The sequence below is a fragment of the Pomacea canaliculata genome, linkage group LG2 (assembly GCF_003073045.1).
Source record: "Pomacea canaliculata isolate SZHN2017 linkage group LG2, ASM307304v1, whole genome shotgun sequence".
NCBI classification, from domain to species: Eukaryota; Metazoa; Mollusca; class Gastropoda; order Architaenioglossa; family Ampullariidae; genus Pomacea; species Pomacea canaliculata.
The window spans coordinates 44,341,645-44,353,825 of NC_037591.1; the positions used below are offsets into that span (position 1 = coordinate 44,341,645).

Consider the following 12,181-nt stretch of genomic DNA (forward strand, 5'->3'; position numbering starts at 1 on the left):
GGACTTCACATCATCTATATTTTCCTGTGTCCGTGTCATAAGTCCAGAGAGTTCAGTAAGTGAAGCTGACTGATAAAGCTGTGTATCATCAGTATAACTTACATGTGACATGGCATGGTGTGACATAACATCAGACATGGGTGAGGTATGTAATACAAAAAGTATTGGACCCAATACAGATCCCTGTGGGACACCATATCTCATAAAAGCATCTGAGTGAACACCATTCACACACAGTGAATTCGGTCTGTGAGATAGGATCAAAACCAGGACAAAGCAACATCGTGAATACCAAAAGACTGCTAAAATCTGTGTAGAAGTATAGAATGATCCACAGTATCAAATGCAGCTGACAAGTCTAAAAAGGCCAGAAATGACACTTTTTCATTGTCAACCTTGAAAAGTAGATCATTCACAACAAGTGCAGATTCAGTACCATGGCCCTTTCTATAAGCTGACTGGAATGGATTAAGGAGATGGTTTTTCTCCACATGTAGAATAAGATGGGCAAGAACATTCTATTTGAGAACCTTAGACAGAAAGGACAGGTTCGAAACTGGACTATAATTGCTTAAGCAGTTATGATCTAAAGACAGTTCCTTTATAAGTGGGCGGACTATGGCTGACCTGAACTCGGGAGGAAAGTGCCCAGACGTGAGAGAATATTAATGATATAGGTTATCTGCAGTAACAGGACATCTAGACAACAGAGAGGGTGGAATAGAATCAAGCTCGTATTTTGGGGCTGCTCTTCAGACAAGTTTCCTTAAACTTTTTACTATCTCAAAACCACATAATGTAGGACCATTGTAAGTTGTATCTGACACAGATGAAGGTGAAGGTGGAACAACAGTAGAGTCAAGCTTCTGGCTTATCAATATAGTCTTATTGATGAAGAACTCCTCAAATTTCTGTGGGAGATCTTGTGCAGGGAACACTGACAGGAATGGAATACTAATGGTTTTGCCAAGCAGACTGTTGCTAGCATAACTGTGTCATTGTTTTACAGGCAAGTATTTTTTTAGGAAGTGGAAGACATTTGAAAATGTGAATTTTTCTGGATGTACCTTTCTTTTCAAAGACAATGTCAACATTATGAGTTTTGTGACACTACCCTGTTTGCATTACAATGTGCAAAACGGGCACTGGTTGAGAAGTTTGCAGAAACACTAGGAAACAGTTAAAACCACTGTATGTCTTTTCAGTATGGTGAACCCTTCTTTGTTTTGACATATACATCTTATCTTCCACTAATAGTCTGCCAATCCGCACTCTGTTGTTTATCTTACCATCTGTTCAGAAGTTTTGTAAATTATTTTTGTTTTTTTCTTGATGGATTACTTGTCTCCATTTTTTTGCAATTATAACATTTTGTTTCCAATCTATGGACCATGTGCTCTTCACATTTTTCCCTCTATGGACCTTGTGCTTTGTTGCTACATTATCCGCTACTTGTTTCGATTTTGGATGTGTGCATATACACATTGTTTAAAAGGTGTGATGAGCTATTTAATAACGAGATTTCTGAGCTCTTGGTGAAATGCAAAACCTTTCTTTTTCACACTACAAGTGATTTAGTTGAACACATAAGATCCTCTGTTGTTGTCAACAGCAGGAAAACATAAAACATGACTTCAGAATTGTTCTGTATTTTAGTGAAGAAGACCATACATGCACAGGCCTCTTCTGCCTGTAAAAGTATGGGAGATCATTTCTTACTTAATAAGAGATGTTAAGTATGTTACCCCATTTCCAGATACATCATCCGCAACAACAGCCTGTGGGACAAGATTGTCTTTAAATCCATCCAGACTGCACTGGGGGGCAAAGTTCGTCTCATGACAACAGGCTCGGCTCCTCTATCTGCAAAAGTTCTTACCTTTCTGCGGTGCATCGTGGGATGTCCAGTAAGTCTTTAGGATTATATAGCATAAGATACAACCTTCACATCTCCTTTCCTGTAATTTGTCCAAATCCACAACTCTTCATGCAGCTTGTTTTATTTGTATTATCACTTTCTGACAAAAGCAAAAAATAAAAGAGAAAAGAAGGAATAAGGTGTATTACCCATGTGAGCTCAATATGCTGTATTCATCATATTACATAAAACATGACGGTACTATTACCTGGAATAATAATTAGCAATTTGATGTTTTAATACTTTAGAACTAATTCTGTGTTTAAAGACCAACCCAAATGGTTTGCATTATTTTCAAATATAGGTGATATAAACCTAACCTGTAAATTTCAGCCTCTATAACCTATCCTTTAGTTGATTATCAACTAACAAAGTACGCAACTCGCACCAGCGATCAAAGAGCACCGCTAACAGTTTACTATGTCATGCTAGTACACTAATCACTACGTTGCCAGCAGTCAACACCAAACAGAGAGAGAATGAGCGACATTTTGGATTATTCAGATGCTGAAAGTCTGCATTTAAAGTGCTATAGTAGCAGTTTTACACAATTTAAGTTTTACATGATATTGCTAATTTGTTTATATCAACTGTTTTGCCCTTAAACCATGAAAACAAGGGTGTCCTATAATATATTAATACAAACGTTAAATGTATAACAGGTAATCCAGCACGAAAGTAGCTAAACAAAAAACATTTTGTCGAGAGACCTTGTGGCCACCAACAGGTTGGTTGGTTGAGTTTTACATCATGTCAGCAACTAAGGCTATACAATGGCATGAGGGCATTACATGGAACAGGTGAAAAACTAGACAATTCAAGGCGATACAATTACACCACCACCACCACCAACGATGTAAACAAGGCAATACAAGGTGATAAAGAAACACCACTCCTAACAATATAAAAAAGACAATGCGATACAATAACACCACTACTAAACAGTGTCCCTGAAACCCAGGACAACCTGGTTAGGGTTCACCAGGGTAAAGAATACTAAAATGTGGGAAATATATGGTACAGGTGTGCCTCATCCCATCTAGTAAGTATTACCTCCCCCCCACAGAATGTCATAGAGGTGGGCAGTCAGAAAAATTCTGGGCTAGAATGTCCCAGTAGCATTGCCAAAGGGACTGAACATAGGCCATGAGGACAGATTTACAGTCGGATGATACCAGTTATAGTTTCCATCAAACACATTTCAAGCTTTTCTTGCTTTCTCTGATTCTTGTTTTTGTTGCAGCTTGTTTACTCTAAAACCGTGTAACTTTATACTGACGTGATACAAACATGAAATTTGGTTGAGCTTTTCTTTTTTATATATTTTAACATTGCTACGAGGGCTCTTTAAAAAATGTTTAGTAGTTAAGAAGTTACTAAGCTTTCACTTTTTCTTTCCTCTCCTTTCAGTTTCTTGTATTTTGGCTTTACTTCAAAATCCTATTACTTCCTATTGACATGTCTTGTAGACCTAAAATTTGGTTGAGTTTTTCTTTTTATATATAAATCTAAACATTTAAAAGTGAGCTTTTTAGAAAATAATTAGTAGTTTAGTAGTTACCGTTTTTTGAATCCAATTTTCTTGAACGTAAACGCACAGTTTTACACGCAAAAAAAATTCTTTTAAAAGCAACTAAGTCGATTTTACTAATTTCCCCACCTTAAATTGTAGATCTTTCTTTTAGTTAACCATTTCAAAAAGAATTTTCAGTTAACTCACTAAATTAATGGAGTTATAAGCTTTTAAAAATGTTTGTTTAGCACCATTTTAAATTGTTTTCATGGCAATCAATAGCTTGACATACAAAAAAGCTTTTTGAACTTACATTTTATTATCTTAAATGATCCTTTGTTGCCATGATAGGGCGGGCCTCAGTTGTGGCTGTCACTTAAAACAATAACAAGCATTCTAATTTTCGCAGTGATGTGGCCTCAGTTGTTGGTGCAGTGAAAAACAACAAGCATTCTGTTTTTTTATTCTAATTTTCATTTGGAGTAAGACCTTACACGATGGTTTTTTTTTCCTCTTTAGTTGAGTTTGAAGGGGAAGTACTTTCACCTAGAAGTGATTTTGCGTTGTGGGGGTAAAGGGAAATGGGCAACATGAACAAGGGGAACTGTTTATTGCGTCAGTGTGCTGTCAGTCTTTCTATTATTTTGATATTTTTTCAGATACTTGAGGGCTATGGTCAGACAGAGTCTCACGCCATCTCTAATCTGCAGCTGGTTGGTGATTACAGTTCAGGTGACTACACACACTTTATACATTCTTTTTTGGCTGTGAGATTTGTAATACAAGATGAGACAGTACTATATGATGTGTTGCTGAACCATTTGAACTCATTTTGCAGCGAAGAATGAGTACTTGCACATATATTGATAAAAGTTATCTTGTTGGTCCAGATTTGTCATGTACAAATTTTATTATTTACTTTGTTTGGTCTATACTTGCATGGTAGCATATGCTTTTGTGAATGATATTTTAATTTAAGCTTTGTTTGTTTGTTTGTTTAAGCTTAATGGTGAATATATGGTATCTTATTTTACTGTTTAACTTAGTTCTTGGATCTCTTATTTGTAGATCAAACAGGTATAATTGATCCTGATATAGAAATCCTAAAAGCGTGGAATTTTCTGAGAGAATGCAACTGTAGCTAAAGCTGACAAAGAGATGACCTTATGATATGCTTCATTCTATGGCCCGACCCATTATATCCATATGGTGTTGCTCTGCACACTGATAAGCAGTCTGTCCTGCATCACTGGAGTGGCACTGCAGAACTCTTGTTGGGGGACAGACATTCATTGTGGGGAGACTCTGCAAAAGCCTACATGTTGGATGGTGGCATCCTCCTGGACCTGCTCACAAAGCTGTTTTTATTATGCATGGAAAAATCAGTTATGTCCCTGGACTTTAGCAATGCTGCTATGTCAGAACAACTGATCATAAAGTGATCATAAAGAATAAAATGTTGTCTTTTAAAGGAAGTAATTCGTAGTAAAACAATACCTGAAGGAGCCAACAATTCTTTCCTCTTATTCATTTATTTTTGCATAGTGCAGTGTGTTTTTGTGATGCACAGTTTGTATGACAGTGTGGGAAAGGATCAGTGGTTGTTAAGGCATTCACTTTTGCAGGAGCAACATTATCACGGCACAGATGGCTTAACAACACACTCACACCAGACAAATACGCGTTCTTTCAACACACAGCAAAATGATTGCCTGAAGCTGCCCAAATCATGTTCATTTCGTTAACAAGTGGCTCAGGACTTTACAGACCACAATACAAATACTCATTTGTAAGCAACTCACCTTAGCACAAATTTCTAAAGGCGACGAAGATCTAAATGATATATGCAATGTTTACATCCGGGGCACACCCATGATCAATCTCAACATAGTCAAATCTTACAATCAAAATATGAAGATTATGTACTCCCCGCACTCTCTTTTACTGTTTAGCAATAAGTTTCAGGTTCAATTATATATCTTTTGACTGCTCTAGCAATCATTAGGTACGTTACAGTTCATCGACCTACTTATCTTAGGGTGTCGCACTCCACATCTCCAGCCATCTAGAATCCAACAACACAAATGCACACGCGAAGGCCATACACACAGGCCATTTTGGTGAGGGAGGCGGTTTCTGGGGTCACAACGGAGGTACTCTGCAGTGATATCATGGGACTAACGGTGTTCCTAGCCCAAGCACTGCAGGGTGCTGGACCAAAGGTGATCAAGGAATGGTCCTGGAAGGCGATTCTTCCTTATCCAGAAGGGCTCCAGTTAAATCAGCCCATATAATTAAAACCTTTTACTCGAGGTTACACTATACTACAATTTCAAACATATTCTCCAATCCACTCATCTTTCATATGATTGTGTTTACAACTTTGAAACCTATGCGAGTTCTATTATAATTCCATCAGCAATAACAGAAAAAGAACTAACACCTCGTCTAGACGAGGTTGATCCACAAGGGGTCAGTACCGCGCCGCATCCAGCGTCGATGGCCACTTCCCTGGTCTACTATCTAATCTCAGGAGACTTACATGTCGTGACTCGGGCACGTCTTCTTCCTTCACTATTCCCTGCCTGAGTACATTTTCTACCTTGGTCCCACCAAAATCTACTGCTAAACTGGGTTCACCAAACACTTCGTGTCACGGTTAACCCTTTCCATCTAATGTTCTCATCCATTTTCCCATACGCTCAAGATACGTTTGCACTCAGTAAGTCGCAAAGGGGTTAAAATATTTTGAAAAACACAGAGGCACGGGCTGGTCCGTGAAAAACATATAGCACAAAATGTTTTGTGAGAAATGGTCACTGATTGTGAATGCTTTCACTTTTATGGCAGCAAGGAAAGAGAAGCAGGCTAATATAGCCCTATAGCCCGCCAGTCCTTAAAACAACTTGCAAAATGACCAAGTTCTATTCCTACAACTTGGTGGAAAAACCAATGGTTGACAAGCTAGAAGCCACCTGTATTGATATTTCAGGCATAATGTAGTACAATACAATTACTGTTTGTAGGTTTGTGTCAAACATTTTTAAATATTATTTTTAATGTTACCTTTGCCCCGTTTACAAGAGAAACTGACTATGGGAAGAAGATCCTGACTGAGAGGAATAATGCAAGATAAAATGCTTAAAGCTGAGCCACTGTGCTGCCATTTTCCACAACTAAAGTTCTTGTACAGCATGCAGAACCCATTGGTCATAAGTTTACATGGTCACTATGTGAGGAATGTCTGTATATGTAAACTGTATTGTATATTCTGTCTCATTTTCAGGCTTGTCAAGATTTATAACTTTTGCCTATGTATATACTCTTACTATGCATACATTAGCATAAGGTTGCAGTATTTTTCTATATAGTTTAATGTGCACTACTGTTCTTTTGGTTAGGCAATGTGGGTGTACCCCTGACATGCTGTGCAATAAAGCTGACAGATATTCCTGAGATGAACTACTCTGCCAGCGAAAACAAGGGAGAGGTACGTGCTTTTTTTTTCTGTCGCTCTTTCCCATGTATGAACATGAGTTCGTGTTCATGCACATTATGCATGCATATGTGTGTGTGTGAGTGAGAGAGACTAAAATGACTCAAGTACTCAGAAGCAAACTGTTGAAACCCTGCTAGACATTATTGTTTACAAAACGTAGGTACTTTTGGAATAAATATAACTATTATCTAAGCTACAGAAAATGAAACATGAGCATTGGAACATGATAAAGCATGACATTTTGTATGGGGATTGGACCACTTAGGCATTAATGAGTTGTTAGTCAAGCTGAACCAATCATGCAACTGTCCAGCATATATTTTCTGAGGGTGGATCAGTTGCTAGAATGAGTGACAACAGATAACAGAATGAAATAAGAAACCACAGCACCATTTAGGGCTCACTTTACTATTCAGTTTTGCCTTTTAAAAATTATTTAAAGACAAGTGTGGTGCACAATTATTTTCTGATGATTACACCACAAATGTTAAAGCCCTTCATTTGTCAGTTTTGAATTGTAGGAAACGCTCTTCTTCTTCATCCTGTCTGCTACACCTCGGTCTCAAGCATTATAACACCTTGTCTGTCTCATCCTACCAGCAGAAGAGAGCGAAGATTGTGGAGTTTATCAGTGACTATGATCTGCTATTGACCGAAACGTTACGCAGAGATGGTGGTGATGAGAAGTGTCCGTGTTGACCTGACCCCAGTTAACTACAGTATACAGTTATTCTCCCATGCCAGTTGCGGAGGAGGGGGGTTGCATATATCCTAGACATAAGAGGTAATTGGACTACTTTATGAGCCAGCAGATAAAGCTATATCACAGCTTTATCAACCCAGCCCTGCAAACAGATGCCACATGCACACAAATAACAGTGTGCCTGAGATGAGAGCTGAACCCAGGACAGCCAGCCCTCACTGTATTGGTGACAGGCACTAACTGTTTTGCCACAAGACCACCTCTAGTTTTGGAGGAGGAATTGCTGGGATCTTTAAAACATCTCTCATGAGTCACCTTGCGTTTGGCACTGATCTCCCTTTAGTAAACTCTTTATTCAAATTTGCAAGACTTCTGCTGCCAGAAAGAGAAGCTCATCCTATGTGTATATAAAGACCACCACCCAACACCACAAATTGACTGACAACGTGTTTTTGTCAGAATTTCACAGTTTGACTACTGCAACACGCTCAGTGGCATACCTGTGGTCATAGGTGACTTCAATGTCCATTTTGACGAAAAACCCCCCATCTGTACACCAAAATGATCACTGACCTTTTTATATCTTCCAGTTCTTTCGGAAGAGAGATATGTATAGGCACACTGAACAACATAAAGATAGGTACAAGAGTAGGAGGTAAAGCAATGTTTGAAAGGATGTAGATATTATAAACAGTGTAAGATAGAGAGCGCGTGAATGTAGCCTTGTAGTCCAAGGGGCAAATGTGATGTGGAGGAGAGTCTCATTGCTTAGCAGCACAGAGGGAGGACGTCTGTTGTCTACATGTGACTGTCATTTTGTAAGGGAGAAATAGATATGACTTTATTCATCCTAGAGGGCAACTTATAGTAGCTCTATAGGAAAATAAGGGTTAGAGCACATTCTTACTTGCTCCACCATACACACCCTTATACAATCATGATTCAGATTCTTATGTGATCTACATTCATTTTCACACAGTACTGCTCAGAAGTTGCAAGGCCAAACCAATGGACAGCCTCAGTCTGTTGGTCCTACATGCAGGTACACAGAATCCACGGCCCGACTGAAGTTGACAGAACTCTGTCAACAGGACATGCCTACAGAATTTTAGACACTCAAAAATATCTGCTTGTTACACATAGTCTGAAGGTTACTCTGGGCAGGCCCAGTAACTTTTGAGCAGGTGTTTACAAAACAATGCGAGCTGTTCTTGTCCTTCACTGATGAATTGTAAAAACAGATGAATGAAAATGATAGCACACTCTTTATGAGGAAACCCTGGAAGACTGAAAAAGACCAGCTTTCATAGAAGAAGCACTGTGGAGCCTTATTAACAAGCACCTTCCCATGTTCAAATTGCTCACTGGGACAAATAAAGTTGATCATTGTCATTGTGCGAGTGTTAGTATACCAGCAATTTCCTGTCAAAGATATGGTGCTCAGGTATTTAAATGTCGACGATTTCCACCTCATGATGGATGTCAGTTAAGGGACTTGAAAAATTTTAATGAATACCAAATATCTTTGGCTTTGCTGATATAAAGTTCTAAGAAGTTATCATCTCACTAGGCAATAAATTCTTCCAAGGCTATGCCATGGGTGTCTGCTGGCCCACTGAGAAGAGAGTATTGTGTCATCAGATAATTTGACAAGATAGCCTTCATGGCTACTGTATCAGCTGTTGGTATACATGATAAATAAAACAGAACCTTGAAGTGAGCTGGTGCATGTGAAATGTCAAATTTTATAGCAAAGTGTGTGTGTGTGGATTCATAACCTCATCACGGATGAACCAGCTCAACAATGCATTTTAGCTAGAACAATGTTCATTGCTTAGGCAGGCAGGGGTTTGGAATCTTGAAGCCAGGAGTAACACAAAAGCTTTTTTGCTGTTTTGGTTTGGTTTTCTTGCATCAGTAGTTCTGTCCCTCAATTACCATGTGAGTCACACCAAAATTACGCTGTCTTTTCTTAACCCTTCATAACAAAATAATCAAATGCATAGCCATCTGGAGTAAAATACATTGATTTTTGTACCTGTATAGTTTGTTTTTGTCATTGGCAGATCTGCATTAAAGGCCATAATGTCTTCTGTGGATATCTAAAGGACAAAGAAAAAACAGAGGAAGCCATTGACAAAGATGGCTGGCTACATACAGGCGATGTTGGCCAGTGGTTAGAGGTGAATAGAAGTGTTTGTCTAAATACTTGTGGAAATCACCAGGGCTAGTGTCCTTGCTGAGTCATACCATGTTCCTCATTTCAGATTAGTTTTTCAGTTTCTTTCAAAAAGGACAAAAAAATAAAATCAGTAGGCCGAAGTACAAACTTGGCTAAACCATCACTTCCTACCATACCAGATCAATTGGCCTAGGTAAATTGCGTTTATATGAGTACCTGCAGTATTCTGCTCCCAAGAGAATCCTTCATCAACAGTGTTTTTAAATAAATGCAAAAATTACTAGGTGTTGTAAGGGTTGGGGGGTTTCCTTTTTCTTTTGGAATGACCTGAGATTGATTGTAATGCTTAATGTGTCAAGCCTAATTTCTACAATTTCAGACTGGAGCTTTGAAAATTATTGACAGGAAGAAACATATCTTTAAACTGGCCCAGGTGAGTGCAGCATGCATGTATGTTAGGGTTAGTTGGAACTGCTCTGCCATTGAATGTGTGTGAAGCATGTTTCCTAGAGATTAGGATTAGTTACAACTTCTCTACCATTGAATCTGTATGATGCATATATCCTAGACATTAGGGGTAGCTAGACTACCTAATCTCTGAATTTGCTTAGATATATCCCACTGTAATATTTTCTTTATCTGGTTCATTGCCTGGCAATCTATTGGATGACCACTTCTTAATCTTATGCTGTCTTTCCATGGTGTCTTCTCAGGGAGAATACATAGCCCCAGAAAAGGTGGAGAATGTATGCGTTCAGTCTCCACTGGTGGCCCAAATGTACATACATGGAGACAGTTTGCAGGTGAGTGTAAATAATTTTTTCTTTTGTGTACTGAACTTCAGAGTGGCACTTGCACCCTGTACTTTTTAGGAAAAGCTTTTAACTTGTGTAACCAAGTGGTAGGGGTGTTGTATGATGTCAGGCGTGAACTTTCTCCCACACACTCAGCAAGTGTTGCATCTTTTATTCGGCCAAGCTTGATCAGTAATCCCTTACTGCATCCCCCCCCATGTCAGTTTAGTAACTATGACTTTGCTCTGAGCCATGACGCTGCTTGGATCTCCAGCACATCTGTCGTCCCGTCTCAGTTCTGCCCTTATATTGCCCTAACTAGTCACCGCCGGGTTACCAGAATAAGCTGATGTAAACTTCAGATTGTTTATCAACCAACATTCTTTTGTTTGACAATGCCATTTTCATCATTTTCATATCAGTCCAGTTTCTTGTTTACACGTTGACAACAAGATAAACTTTGTGCTATGCGGCAAAACTGCTTGATGGCTAGAGCAGCACAAACTGTCTAGAGCTGTTTGACCTACAAAATGTCATGAGCTAGCTCATAAGGCTAGGATAAGGTGCTGTTAATGAACATGCCTGGTGAATCAGTGAAAACCTCTTAATTATGTATCTTTCTGTTTAGTCTTGTCTGGTAGGCGTGGTGGTTCCAGATCCGGAGGTTTTACCCAGATATGTCCAAGAGAAGCTTGGCATCAAGGAAACCTATCAAGAGCTGTGTAGACATCCGGTGAGTTGCTGATTATAGCTACTGTTCATTGCAGCAAGCAGAACTGCTATATTGTCACTGTCTTTATCATTTTGTTGCATTAGGTATGCACCCAAGCATGTTACAAAGACGTCATAAAAAGTAAATAGCTATCAGAGCCCAATCAGCCATAAGCTGAGAGAAGGAGCATCCATTAGTACCTGGAGTGGCCTATTCATCAGCTGTGGGCTAGAACAATACTTGTGGACCATTGTGGGACTGACAGAGTTCAGATGGTCAGGATTTAGGGAAACAAATAATCAGAAAAACACGGAGGCACAGACTGGTCCGTGACAACATGATGTGAAATGATGTAGACTCTCTCTGTAAACGTAGACAACCACTTTTAGCAGTCCACACTAAGGAGTGCTAAGGTAGCAAAGGAAGAAGAAACAACCCTGGTTTACAAATAGCATCCTTGGTCTTTGTGACCAAAGGAGTTCATTAAAGAAAAGGAGAAAAAGCCTTTTTCAAGACAAACAGCACTTAAATGCTTCACTGTTCCATATGTATAATTATCACTGATTTAATCTTTCATTTTTAAGTCTTCACTGGTTGAGCTTACTCTGATGGTATTGTGACCTTGGACTATTCTCACAGTTTAGCCTATTTGGTATGCTCTTGCTATTGACCTTGTTTATTGGTGTGACAGGAAGTCAAGAAAATGATCTTGGGCAATTTGGTGGAGTTAGGCAGGAAGTCTGGTCTCACATCTCTTGAAATCGTAAGTTGCTGGCATTCAAAAGTTGCAGATTAAATAAGATGAAAAGCTTCGACAGATTAAAAGCAGATTTTAGAATTGGCTGGGTAGCCAGTAACAG

At 38.9% G+C, this 12,181-nt stretch overlaps 1 protein-coding gene across 4 annotated transcripts in view; it reads left to right on the forward strand.

The window, feature by feature from the left end:
- LOC112557822 (long-chain-fatty-acid--CoA ligase 1-like) overlaps positions 1-12,181 on the forward strand; it is a 46,548-nt gene that overhangs the window by 26,819 nt on the left and 7,548 nt on the right. For all 4 annotated transcript variants that reach the window (XM_025227883.1, XM_025227884.1, XM_025227882.1 and 1 more), the window contains 8 exons: positions 1,757-1,907; positions 4,091-4,163; positions 6,833-6,921; positions 9,700-9,816; positions 10,195-10,248; positions 10,529-10,618; positions 11,238-11,342; positions 12,013-12,084. In XM_025227883.1, coding sequence (XP_025083668.1) covers positions 1,757-1,907; positions 4,091-4,163; positions 6,833-6,921; positions 9,700-9,816; positions 10,195-10,248; positions 10,529-10,618; positions 11,238-11,342; positions 12,013-12,084 — 751 coding nt within the window. The remainder of the gene's footprint in view (positions 1-1,756; positions 1,908-4,090; positions 4,164-6,832; positions 6,922-9,699; positions 9,817-10,194; positions 10,249-10,528; positions 10,619-11,237; positions 11,343-12,012; positions 12,085-12,181) is intronic.